Below are 15,055 nucleotides of genomic sequence, written 5' to 3'. Positions count from 1 at the left end.
ACACTAATCACCCTCATGAATTTATAATTATAGTCTGATTTCATGCAAATGAGGGCATTGCATGATCTCAAGTGTGGGGAAGGGTTATAAATTCTCTCGGGTTTGCACTTGGTTTATTTGCCAAATTTTGAGAAAATTTGAAAAATTTTCAACTAAACGAATTCAAAATCATGTTTATACATATTTATGAACGATGAAAACTAGGTGTTAATACCGAAATTATCGATACCTCGAAAAGGACATAAATTGAGAAACAACCCAAAATGCTTGAATTCATTTAAAATGGAAAAGAGGGGAATAAAAAGGCAAAGAAAGAAATAAATAAAAGGCAAGTGTGGGGAGAATGTACCAAGTTATTCAATTAAAAACTATTTATCACATGTTTCTGTAAAGTTTATTGCAGGTGCTTTTGTTTTGGACTAAATTAACTATTTTACCCGATGAAAGAAAAGAAAAGATGGATCTACACGATGAATCAATTCCATCATTAAAAGGAAGTAAAGTCTTCCGAAAAAGACACGCGCTTCTTGATTTAGGTCAAGAAGTTGTCGTCCAGACCAGCTGTAGGTTGACGAAAAATCTAGAAAAGTCATCTCTAAAATTAGCAGGAAATCCACGGACCTCAGCATCAAACAGGGTCGCCAAGTGGTCAGACTTATCCTAACCATGAGAGGATCTGTCTTGTAAAATGGGGAGGGCGCCGTGCAAATTAGCTTGATAAGACTAATGAATCAGATCCCCAGAAAGGATAATCTCCTTAAAGATTAAAAATCAGCTTTTAAGCCTGATATTACTCAATCCTTGAGATTGACCTTAAAGATTGAGAATTCAAACTCATGGAATTCGATGATATCTAAACTCGAGCTTGAACGAGAAAATATTTTGATCAAAATTACAAACCGATTTGTTTTCTGAAAACCCATTTTCATTGCGTTCATTACCATTGAACGTAAAATCCTAGGAATTCACCTGGAATTCATTAGGTCACCTGAACCAAATCGGGTGTCAACCGTAAGAACGGTGGTTGCATAGCATGGTCGAAGACAGGACCTTGTGCCAGACCAAAAAATTATAGGATGATCTTTACTATTGCTCTTACAAAGGATAGTACTAGCATCCGACACATTTTTGGACCATAATCAAATGCATGTCATTAGATATTTCCTTAACAGTTGCTTGTTCAACGCTTTCCTTTACAACCGGACGGTAGTTTATCGAAAGGTAATATACGGAGCAAGTATACTGGACGTGTTGCTTTCCTAATACAAGGTTAGCAAGTGGGTGACACAAAACCGCAAGTTTTGAGCTAAAATTTTAAATATGAAACCCACGCAACCCACAAAAATATTTGCAAACACCGGTGAAGGGTTATTCCGGAAAACTTATCTAGGGTAAAAGCTAGAATGAATTTTCAAAAGATCAAATGTTTTCATAAAGATCCAATTTCCTTAAGGATCTAAATTTTTATAAGTCATGTGGGACTGTAAACCACACCGTTACTATTATTGTTTATACCACCGTATCAAAATCACTGATGTATAAAGTGTGAGAATAAAGAAGTGATTCGAGTGAAGTGTGATTTAATTTCAAGTTCTGTATTACTTGAGGACAAGCAACGCTCAAGTGTGGGGATATTTGATAGTGCTCCAAATGAACATATATTTAGTAGCAATATCCTCCCAATATGTAAATTATTTAGTTGTAATTGTCCTATTTTAAGTTGTAATCGTTTATATTAAATAAGTGCGAAGATAAAAGGCGAAAACGACGATTTGAAGACGCAAATGACCAAAAAACTCAAATGTACAAGATACAATCTAAGTGGTTCAATTTATTGATAAGAAACGTCTAAAAATGACAAAAGTACAAGTTGCGGAACGCAAAGTACAAGATATTAAATTATACGAAAGGACGTTCGAAAATCCGGAACCAGGACCTGAGCCAACTATCAACGCCCGACGCAACGGACCAAAAATTACAAGTCTACTATGCACAAGAATATAAGGTTCCAAAATTGTGTGAGCTGGATTTTCAAACTCCGCGACTCGCGGAGTTTGCAGGCTTAAAATGCCGCAACTCGCGGAGCTGCAAAAATCAGAAATGCCTATAAAAGGCCATGCATTCTGCCGAGTTTAAAAATATAAAAAATAATAATAATACTCTGTAATAAATAATAAATAAATATATATATATAATATATATATATAGTATAGGGTAGTTTTATATTAGTTAGTTTGGGTTATGTAACGGTTATTTTACGGGTTTTGAAGTCGAAATTCTGTCCGTGTAACACTACGCGATAAATACTCTATGTAAGTTATGTTCTCCTTTTTAAATTAATGTCTCGTAGCTAAGTTATTATTATGCTTATTTAAGCCGAAGTAATCGTGATGTTGGGCTAAATACTAAAATTGGGTAATTGGGCTTTGTACCATAATTAGGGTTTGGACAAAAGAACGACACTTGTGGAAATTAGACTATGGGCTATTAATGGGCTTTATATTTGTTTAATTAAATGATAGTTTGTTTATTTTAATATAAAGATTTACAATTGGACGTACCTATAAATAACCATATACACTCGATCGGACACGATGGGCGGGATATTTATATGTACGAATAATCGTTCATTTAACCGGACACGGGAATGGATTAATAGTTTATGGAATTATTAAAATAGGGGTGAAATTATGTACAAGGACACTTGGCATAATTGATAACAAAGTATTAAAACCTTGGGTTACACGCAGTCGATATCCTGGTGTAATTATTAAACAAAGTATTAAGACCTTGTTACAGTTTAAGTCCCCAAGTAGTTGGAATATTTAACTTCGGGTATAAGGATAATTTAACGAGGACACTCGCACTTTATATTTATGACTGATGTACTGTTATGGACAAAAACCAGACGGACATATTAAATAATCCAGGACAAAGGACAATTAACCCAGGGTAATAAATTATAATCAAAACGTCAAACATCATGGTTACGGAAGTTTAAATAAGCATAATTATTATATTGTTATTTATTTTACGCACTTTAATTATCGTCATTTATATTTACGCTTAAGTTTTAAAATCGACAAACCGGTCATTAAACGGTAAACCCCCTTTTATATATTATTACTATATATAATATATTTTGTACAAATATAATTGTTTAAAAATATAGTGTGCAATAAGCCCGCTCCCTGTGGAACGAACCGAACTTACTAAAAACTATACTACTCTACGATTAGGTACACTGCCTATAGTGTTGTAGCAAGGTTTAAGTATATCCCATCTGTAAATAAATAATTAAATATCTTGTGTAATATTGTATCGTATTTAATAGTTTTTCCTAGTAAAATATATACTATTTCATATACGCCTCGCACGACATCAGTCATAATAACTATATTATTATTATTATTATTATTATTATCAACATTACTACTAATATCATTATCATTATTACAATAGAAATTAGTCATATAAAACTATACTTAACAAACTATATTAATATTTTTATAACTACATTTAATTAGGTTATTAATGAAATACATAATTTATTAAGATAACATTCATAATATATAAATTTGTGTGATTACAATTATGTGTGTTAATATACATATAAATAATAGAATTCGAGGCCAACCCTGCATTGTTCAATATCGTCATATGTATTTTTACTACAAAATACATTAAGTGAGTTTCATTTGCTCCCTTTTTCAATGCTTTTGCAATATATATTTTTGAGACTGAGAATACATGCGCTGCCTTTATAAATGCTTTACGAAATAGACACAAGTAATCAACACAACATTCTATGGTTGGATTATCGAAATCGAATATGCCCCTTTTTAGCTTGGTAGCCTAAGAATTAGGGAAATGGCCCCTAATTGACGCGAATCCCAAAGATAGATCTATGGACCTTGACAAGTCCCATTCGGGTTACGAATGCTTTAGTACTTTGATTATCATGTCCGATGAGAGTCCCGGAATGATGGGGATATTCTATATGCATCCTGTTAGTTCGGTTACCAGGTGTTCAATCCATATGAATGATTTTTGTCTCTATACATGGGACGTTTATTTATGAGAACTGGATATGAAATTCTTGTGGTATATTAAAATGATGAAAATGGTTATTTATGTTAAACTAATGAACTCACCAACCTTTTGGTTGACACTTCAAAGCATGTTTATTCTCAGGTATGAAAGAAACCTTCCGCTGTGCATATGCTCATATTAGAGAGATTACTTGGAGTCATTCATGACATATTTCAAAAGACGTTGCATTCGAGTTGTCGAGTTCATCAAGATTATTACTAAGTCAATTATAGTTGGATATATTATGAAATGGTATGCATGTCATCAACTTTGGATGAAATGAAAGTTTGTCTTTTAAAAACGAATGCAATGTTTGTAAAATGTATCATATAGAGGTCAAGTACCTCGCGATGTAACCAAATGTAATGTATTCGTCCAGATGGATTAGGACGGGTCACTACAGCATATGTCAAAATAGCGAAACAAAACCTGCTTCGATAAATAGGTTCACGGGTCTAAAGTATCCAAGCTGGTCCTTTGGGAAGGTGATTGATTTCAATTCAAACGGGTCAATTTTGGCGGGTTAGTTTTGGGATGACACGTACGATCATGCATTTTTTTTAGTATCCGAACATAATTTACTGACCTTGAACACTGCTCTGAATCGACCAGCGCATGGGATCGGTGATGAAAAGCAACTAATGCAGACCCTCTTAAACGTCGTTGGTAATGCATTTAAGTTTATAAAGGAGGGTTGTGTTTCAGTTAACGCCTCAGTTTTGAGTTCAGAGTTTATCGCAGAGTGGCGAACCCCTAATTAGACGGGATACTATACTTCACCTATTAAATTTACATTTGATGGAGTAATTAATTGATTTTACATACAAAGTAAAATGTTATTGATGGCTCATACACTAGACAGTTTATCAAATTTATATTAGTCTGTATATAATACTAATTAGATGTTGTTGCCCATATTGACACCAAAAAATAGTTAAAAGAAACAAAGAAATGCTCTTTCATTAATTGTGTTTATTTGGATGAACCTCTAAGATACCTTTATGAAGATTGTAATCAAATAAATTCTAAATAAAACAAGTAAATGAGGCTTATATATGCAGGCCCAGCCCAAAAGGGGTGCAAAGTAAATGAGGGGCAATCACCTATTTACCCATTTTTTTTACCCCTTTCTGAGCTGGAACCCCAAAAATTGTTTTTTTTTGACAAAATGCCCGCGCAAGGCGCTTGCGACCTTGCGGCTTGCGTCCTTGCGTCCTAGTGTTAATAAATTAAGTCAAATAAAGGAAACAGACACCATATACACACACACACACACACACACCGAGAGACTGAGATCTTGCGACCTCTTTGCGACCGACGACGATTACGAAGAACCTTGTACTTGCGACCCCCTTGCGACCCGTCTACCCTTGCGACCCTTCTTCTGAGAATCACCACTACATCACCACCACCACCACCACCATCACCAGCACCACCACCATCAGTACATCTTCTCCGCCACCATCACCATCACCATCACCATCAGCACCACGATTGGCGTATTGAGAAAAAGGAAGAGAAAAAAAATCGACAAAAAACTCCATCAAGATGTCACAAGAACAGGTAAGTGTATCCTTTTAACTATTCTAGTTCGATTACTCATTTATTATGTCAAAATTGATTTATAAGTTTTGTTGCACACCAAGTGTTCGATGTAATGCTTCAACGAGCTTGGTGATGCAATACTCACTTAAACTGTTGCAAGATTTGTTAAAGTTACAGTCTTTGGAAACTAACATATTATAACAACTGGAACACGGTTGTTTAAGGGGCATAAAACTAGAATCTGGTGTAGGTGCAAGGAAAGTCTTGCGTCCTTGCGCTTGTCTGAAGTAGCTGGCGCAAGGAACGTCTTGCGTCCTTGCGCCTGTGTGATAAACCAGACGCAAGGTGATACTTGCGTCCTTGCGCCTGTACTTTTTTGCTGAAAAACTGTCTGTTTCAGGGATATGTTGAGGCGAAGTTGACGATGAAGAATATGTTGAATGTTATACCTCAACTAAAGGCATTAATGACTGAAAATCAACAAAAAAAATTTAGGGGTACTTGTTTTGGTCCTTGGCTAGATCTTTCTTACACGGGCAATGATCCGGGCCTTGTACATGCAATGCTCCAAAGAAAGAGTGAGCGACCGATAGGAATAGACGAAAAGTACCCAGCTGATGATGAGGAAATATGGTTTAGTTTCCGTCCGAATTTCAAAATTAGATTTAGTAGGCGGGAATTTTGTCTCATCACGGGGTTTAGGTTTAGTCGTCGCACGGACATGGCACATTACATTCCAAGAAGTTATGATGTAGAAACACCACCGATTAGACGACGTTATTTCCCAAAACGTAAAGATAATGCAAACATTACAATTACCGATATCCAAAAGCTTTTATATAATGGTGATGATTTTGTGGTTAGTAATGAAGATGTGGTGCGACTAGCCATTATTTTGATTGTGGATAGAGCATTTATGGGTAAGCAAGGGATTCATGTGGTGAGCAAAAAATACCTATGGTTAGTCGAAGACTTTGCTAAATTGAATGACTACCCGTGGGTTAATCGTATTTGGGATGCCACTTACCCCGTAGTTAAAGATGGATTTTAAGCTCGGGAAAGTCAGTTAGAGGTCGGAAAGGGTTATACTTTGGCGGGTTTTATGTGGTCATTTAAGGTAAAAATAAAAGTTTGGTAGATTTGGTTAATGTTACTACATTTGAATCGTATATTATTTTATTATGCGTCCTTATTTATTTAATTTTGTAGATTTGGATTTTTGAGGCATATCGACGAACCATTAAAAGTTTTGCCCACAAGACAGACAAAAATGGAGTACCGAGGGCCTTATTTTGGAAACGTTCATCGGCTGAGTCTTTTTCAGTCACTGATTACCTGCATCTACTAAACGTTATGGTAAGTATTGTTTATAATATAGAAGTTTTGTTGGTGCTGGAAGAATACAGATTAAACATTTAGGATAAAATGGGTTCTGTGATGGGCGCAAGATCAATCTTGCGTCATTGCGTAGTCAAGGCGCAAGGTCCATTCTTGCGACCTTGCGCCTGTATTATTGAGGCTACGCAAGATTAAGGCTTGCGTGTTTATTTACGTGTCGCAAGATGTATCCTTGCGCCCTTGCGCCTACATCTTACGTCTTATGGCCAACACAAGAGTAGTCTTGCGTTGTTAGTAACGAGGAGCAAGGTGCACCTTGCGTCCTTGCGCCTTGTTAAAAAGAAGGCGCAAGGTTCACCTTGCGTCCTTGCTCCTCGTTGAAATTATGACGCAAGATTCACCTTGCGTCCTTGCGCCTTTGTCTTTAACTTTTACTGTTGTTGTACAGGATGATTGTCCGAAGAATAAACGACCTTTTCGTACTCTACATCCCACTGATGTTGAGAGTGGATGTCAATGGTGGATAAAAAGTTGCCAATACTTTGATGGGACGGAAGTGGATGAGGAAGTTGAAGAACCTGTTGATGATGAACTGCAAGATGAGGAACATGGTGGTGGAGAACAGTCTCAATCTCAATCTCAATATCAATCTCAGTCTCAATCTCAGTCTCAAACAAACTTATCTACTGATGCAAAGGAATTATACAATTCTTTGGTGAAACGGATGGATAGGCAAGAAAAAGAGCTGCAAGAGTGTAGAAAACAAATAAATGATCACGAGAAACGTATATCTGAACAAGAGAAACGATTATCAGAAGAGCAACATAAAGATGAGGAGTTACTTGGTCGATCCTTCTCAGACAATGAAAACGACAAATCAGCTCAACGGATTAGACGTGGAATGAGAGATCGACGACCAACACGTGTACTAAGCTCCCCTTTCACAGCACCAGGAAACAGAAAACCAATCGAGAAGGTAAGCCTTTAATTACAGTTTTTTACCTTATACTTGCAGTTTTTTTATTAATTCTTGTAACTAAACAGGCTGAATCTGTAAAAAAAAAAGGCGCAAGGTCATACCTTGCGTCCTTGCGCTTGTTTAGCCAAACAGGCGCAAGGTTATTTCTTGCGACCTTGCGCCTATGTTACACATGTGGCGCAAGGTCATACCTTGCGTCCTTGCGTATGGCGCAAGGTGTATCTTGCGCCCTTGCACCATCTTGACTGACTTCTTTAAATCACAGCTTTCAGATGATGTTGTGTAGTGACCCGAAAATTTTCGACTAATTTTAAACCAAACTCTCGATACGATCTAATATATTTTGACACGATAAGCTAAGTCTGTTATCCTGAGTCTCAAAATTTTTGAACTGTTTCTATACATTCATTGGACCTTCGACTGTTCCCGACGATTCGCGAACAAATATTTGTAAATAGATATATATATATATATATATATATATATATATATATATATATATATATATATATATATATATATATATATATAATATATTTATATAATAAATGTTATTAATTGTTTGTATGAAATTATTGTTATAAATAAATATTAATGTTAATGTTAATATAATTATTATTATAATTAGTAATAGAATTATGATTTGAGATATTATTAAGATTATTAATATTATAATTTTATAATTACCATTACCATTACCATTAAAATCATTATGTATATTGTAAATAATATTATAAGAATAATACAAATTATCATTAATAGCATAACATTTTTGATATTGCTGTTAATAATTATTATCATTATTGTTAATATTATTATTAATTATATAATATTATTATTAGTATTATTATTATTAATATACTTAATTGTTTACTAATACTAATTATATATTGTAATGAAAAATAAATACAGATATATAAAATTATATATATATATATATATATATATATATATACACGGTTATATATATATACTGATACATTATACAAATCAGTATTTTTGTATTAATATTAATATTAATATTATAACTATTAAATACGGATTAATACACATAATCAAATCTGTTTCCCGTTCCTATCATCTTTATCCAATTTTTTGTATCATGCCCCTGAAAGAGTTAAACAATTAAATTGATCGTACCATTCTGTTAGAAATCACAATCTACTTTTACAAAAGTTCTTCATCTTCTGCTCATGAATTGTACTACATCTAAATCATATCGATCTCCATTCAGAGATACAAAACAAAAATGTGTCAGATATCAAAATAATAAATTGTACGAATTTGTTACATCTGACTTATATATTCTTGTTCTCTTCTTCTTGTTTGAAGAACCTTCTGTTACACGTCGACTTCACAATCGTCCTTCAAATCTTGTTACTGTATAACCTTGTCAGAGTATTGTTACCCGTTCAAATTAATTTCTAAATACAAACAAGATGATCAAACCAAGTTGTCAGAGACCAATAGTAAATCGTACGAACCTGTGGACAATCACAATCTGCTTTTAATTATTTTCAATTTCTTCCTGGCTCTAATGTATCTATCGAACTCCTCACTACTAATTCACTTTCACTCTCACTTTAGCTATTCCTCTAAAAAGTTATATACATGCACATACATACTAAAGAGATACATACTTACACTTGATCAATCACTCAACCTATATCCACCACCTTTGTTATTTGCTGCAACTCGACAAACCAACAATCAAACACCAATCACCACTTATCATACTTCTCTTTACTTCATGATCACCACCACCGAGTACAATCACCGTGGACCACGATCACCTTCTTCAAATATGCTTTGATGAACCCAAACTTATATCCATTTAGTCACCCATTTATCTCCATCGTTATTATTATTTTCTTTCTTTTTATTTTCAATCAATCACCCTTTCTCTATAATTATGTAAACATAATCATAAATATTATAAACATAAACTTATAGAAAACTCTCACCCGCCATCACTCTCGATCATTTTCGAATCACAACACAACCTATACCAACATCAACTCGAACCACCTTGATCACAAACACCTATCTCTCCTCTCTCTCTCTCTCTGCTACAAAAACCCACGAAAACCATTTGTTATGAAACAACTTTGTTGTCTTGTGTTTCGTACGTAATGAAACGAAATAAAAACTGACACATCGTGTTTCTTTATATCTTCCTTTTGTCGACAACACCTTATGCAAGTAACACCCCAATTATTAATATACTCCTAATAAGATTCGGTAATGGATAGATAATCTGAACAAAGGAGTTAATGGTGGACCAAAAAGAGGCTTTTAATAAAGGAACGTATTTTTTTTTAAAGAGCACTCATGATGGAAAGTTGCATTTACAGCAAGATTTTTTAAAGGGGATCCAATGGGAATTATTTGATTATGAATATGCTGTAGCATGCTTTCAAGTGGTAAGTGGTAGGGTACCTTAGGTTGACGAGATTGTCTCTATCTTTCTATATTTCTTTTTTTTTTTACGAAACCTCAACTAGACTATATTCAAAAAGTGATAACGGGTTCCTAGTGGGCTGTGGAGTCAATTTAATATGGGTCGGTTTTGTTAGATAGGAGGATGGGCCGTAGGATTTTAATTAAATTAAGGTACCAATTTTTTTTATACTCAGAATGGATAGAGAGCTGTTAGTGATAAGTGTGATTACTATCATCACATTTATACAATGGTGTTAATGATGATCATAGTGAGGATGATTCGATAAGTTAAGGTGATGATGTACATGATGATAAGAGGTAACGAGGATGATGAAGATGATAAGAAATGATTATGTTATGATTATGACTATGATATGATTATGATCATAAGTTGATCACGATGATATCTAAGAATGATGGTGATGAAGAAATAATGATGACAAGGTGTTGTGATTTTATGTTGGTGATGACCCACGAAGAATAAAGAGATAATACTTGTGATTTCACAATAGTGAAGACGAGATGATGCTATGATAAATCAAAGATGATGTAATTGTAAGAATAATTATGGAATAATGGTAATGAATTGAAGAAAATGGGTTTAGTTTGTGAAGAAGAAGAGAAACAGAAGTAATAGGTTAAATATAAATGAGTTTCATATTACATCAGAAAGATATAAATGGATTAGTGGTTAAGGGTGCGGGTGGTTATGCGAGAGGTCTTGGGTTCGAGCCCGGACTGTGACAAATATTTTCTTTTTAGATGCCTTTGAGGTAGTTACTTTATTATTATTATTATTATTATTATTTTCATTATTAGTATTATTATTAGTAAAAGTATTATTAATATTGTTAATATCATTAAACTTATTATTATCACAAGTATTATTAAAATCATTATTATTATTATTATTATTATTATTATTATTATTATTATTATTATTATTATTATTATTATTATTATTATTATTATTATTATTATCAACATTATAATTATTATTATTATTTTGGTAGTATTATTATCATTGTATCGTTTTTATTATTAAAACTATCATATAATATTAATATTAAAGTTATTATCCTTATTAAAACTATCATTTTTAGAATTAACAGTTTTTTTATTACTGTTATTACTATCACTATTACATTATCCTTAAACTAGTATTACTACAAATTATTAATTTTGCAAACGAAAGATATTTATATAAAAATATATGAAGTATACTAATATTACATAAAATTTTGTTTTAACTAATATTATTGATTAGTGATGTAACATTAATTAAATACCAAATAAGTATCATAACACATTATATGTAGTAATGAAATTATATATAAGAATATTAATTTTAATACATAACAAAATATATATAAACTTTCTTGATTTATAATGTGTTAATATATATACATGATATAGGTTCGTGAATCCGAGGCCAACCCTGCATTGTTCAGTTGTTCAATGTCATTATATGTATTTTTACTACAAAATACAGTATGGTGAGTTCATTTGATTTCCTTTTACTCTTTACATTTTTGGGACTGAGAATACATGCGTTACTTTTACAACTGCTTTATTAAATGCTTTTGAAATACATTTTGAACTGCGAATACATGAAATGCTCTTATAAATGTTTGACGAGATAGACACAAGCAAAACATTCCTCGAATGAATTATGTGGACGTGATAATTGCCACCATTGAATTATGTGAACGTGATAATTGACACAATTGATATGAATATTTTCCACCTGATTATTATTGCTTGGTAACCTAAGAATTAGGGAACATCACTAATTTTGAGAATTAGCGCACGCCTAATTGACGCGAATCCTAAAGGTAGCTATCGGGTTTAACACCCCCACCCAGAATGTTCACTAGACGGAAGAGCTAGTGGGCATGGTGTTTAGTACTTCGAGGTTTATTATTATTATACAGACGAGATGTTCTGTTTTGGGGATATTATTATGCGCATTATATGTTAAGGTCGGTTACCAAGCCAAGTATTGAAAGCTATGAAAGCTATGAAAGCTATGAAAGAAATGTGAATGTTATGTATCGAGAGAATGGTTTTATACACAGATTATGTATGTGTTATTTTTGTGCACAAGATATGTGTACGGTTACTAAGATTTATGAAAGATGATTTCGTACACGAGAAAGGTGTACTGTATTTAAAAGATATCGCATGTACATTACAGGTGGGTATAGGATTCGGGCCCATTTGTACCATGCAGGATTTAAATCTTTTGGTCTATCAAAATGATGAATTTTATTGTTTATGATAAACTTATGAACTCACCAACCTTTTGGTTGACACTTTCCAAACATGTTTATTATTAGGTATGAAAGAAATCTTCCGCTGTGCATTTGCTCATTTTAAAGATATTACATGGAGTCGTTCATGGCATATACAAGTCAGTTCATCGCGATGGTACCATATGTTATTGTATTCGTTCGGAAGATTTTGGACGGGGTATGACATGTTGCTCGGAAAGTGAAAAGGCTGAGGGTGTCTGAGGCTGAGGAGGTTGTTAATTTAGATGCTGAAGAACAAGAAAAAGAAGAACCTCACCCTATTGTTGAAGAAGCTGTTGTTGCTCCGATTGTGAAAAAGCGTAAAAGGTCGCAAAAGGATTGGGTTAATGACGAGGAAATTTGGTCGATGGTAGACAAGCTAGTGAATGATCAAGGAACTCTACTACCACCACCACCAAATGCTTAGAGAGACGGTAGAAAGCACGTTGGGCCTTCAAAGGATCCGAAGAGTATGGTGGATAATAAACAAGAAACGCGGTGCATGTTCATTTTTCAGAACGAACAATTTTTATACCTCACACCTGAGTTCTGGATCAGGTTACTTGGTCTTGGATATTCCGGATACTTGGAAAACTTAGTAAGTTTCTTGCTTATTTGTTTTCATTCTTGAAAATCTTCAGTTAATGTCTAACGTATTTATTTTATCACAATTGTAGCATATTGATGGATGGGCTAATCTTATGTTGAGATATCGTCAGAGGGTTCTCCCCCGAGCTAGCCAGTATTCCACTCCTGTTATCCTGACCGACTCGTTTGCTTGTAGTTCTCGATGGACTGTGATGCCATTGGGTTTCCTTTCTAGGCTTGCAGCGTTTCAGTCCTATTATGATGATACACAAAAGGAGTAAGAGAAACGGAAAGAAGCGGAGAAAAGAGGAGAAGTAGCAATCACAGGGGAGAATCCACCTGATTATATGTATTTGATTGGACTAGGGGATGGTAGTGATGAGCTATATCCGTCCTGGGCATATTGTGATAAGGTTTGTTTTAATTCCCCCTTTAAATTTTAAAATTTGAGATGTTCTGGAACAGGCGCAAGGTCCAGTCTTGCGACATTGCGTAACGTTTAGGACTGGCGCAAGGTGTGAAATGTCCCGTTCTTATTGATTAAAAACGTTCCATATTAATTGATTTCGTTGCGAGGTTTTGACCTCTATATGAGATGTTTTTCAAAGACTGCATTCATTTTTAAACAAACCATAACCTTTATTTCATCAATAAAGGTTTAAAAAGCTTTACGTAGATTATCAAATAATGATAATCTAAAATATCCTGTTTACACACGACCATTACATAATGGTTTACAATACAAATATGTTACAACAAAATAAGTTTCTTGAATGCAGTTTTTACACAATATCATACAAGCATGGACTCCAAATCTTGTCCTTATTTAAGTATGCGACAACGGAAGCTCTTAATAATCACCTGAGAATAAACATGCTTAAAACGTCAACAAAAATGTTGGTGAGTTATAGGTTTAACCTATATATATCAAATCGTAACAATAGACCACAAGATTTCATATTTCAATACACATCCCATACATAGAGATAAAAATCATTCATATGGTGAACACCTGGTAACCGACAATAACAAGATGCATATATAAGAATATCCCCATCATTCCGGGACACCCTTCGGATATGATATAAATTTCGAAGTACTAAAGCATCCGGTACTTTGGATGGGGTTTGTTAGGCCCAATAGATCTATCTTTAGGATTCGCGTCAATTAGGGTGTCTGTTCCCTAATTCTTAGATTACCAGACTTAATAAAAAGGGGCATATTCGATTTCGATAATTCAACCATAGAATGTAGTTTCACGTACTTGTGTCTATTTTGTAAATCATTCATAAAACCTGCATGTATTCTCATCCCAAAAATATTAGATTTTAAAAGTGGGACTATAACTCACTTTCACAGATTTTTACTTCGTCGGGAAGTAAGACTTGGCCACTGGTTGATTCACGAACCTATAACAATATATACATATATATCAAAGTATGTTCAAAATATATTTACAACACTTTTAATATATTTTGATGTTTTAAGTTTATTAAGTCAGCTGTCCTCGTTAGTAACCTACAACTAGTTGTCCACAGTTAGATGTACAGAAATAAATCGATAAATATTATCTTGAATCAATCCACGACCCAGTGTATACGTATCTCAGTATTGATCACAACTCAAACTATATATATTTTGGAATTAACCTCAACCCTGTATAGCTAACTCCAACATTCACATATAGAGTGTCTATGGTTGTTCCGAAATATATATAGATGTGTCGACATGATAGGTCGAAACATTGTATACGTGTCTATGGTATCTCAAGATTACA

The 15,055-nt window shown here is 33.7% G+C and overlaps 1 protein-coding gene across 1 annotated transcript; it reads left to right on the top strand.

Moving 5' to 3' along the window:
- The first annotated feature begins 5,640 nt into the window (after nt 1-5,640).
- LOC139901935 (uncharacterized) lies at nt 5,641-6,688 on the top strand. The gene is made up of 2 exons (XM_071884598.1): nt 5,641-5,655; nt 6,038-6,688. Exons 1-2 carry the CDS (start codon nt 5,641-5,643, stop codon nt 6,686-6,688), a joined length of 666 nt encoding a protein of 221 aa, XP_071740699.1.
- The last annotated feature ends 8,367 nt before the right edge of the window (nt 6,689-15,055 follow it).

Source organism: Rutidosis leptorrhynchoides, chromosome 3 (assembly GCF_046630445.1).
Source record: "Rutidosis leptorrhynchoides isolate AG116_Rl617_1_P2 chromosome 3, CSIRO_AGI_Rlap_v1, whole genome shotgun sequence".
Classification (NCBI taxonomy): Eukaryota; Viridiplantae; Streptophyta; class Magnoliopsida; order Asterales; family Asteraceae; genus Rutidosis; species Rutidosis leptorrhynchoides.
Note: the sequence above shows the minus strand (reverse complement) of the source record. Positions and strands in the feature narration are given on the sequence as shown.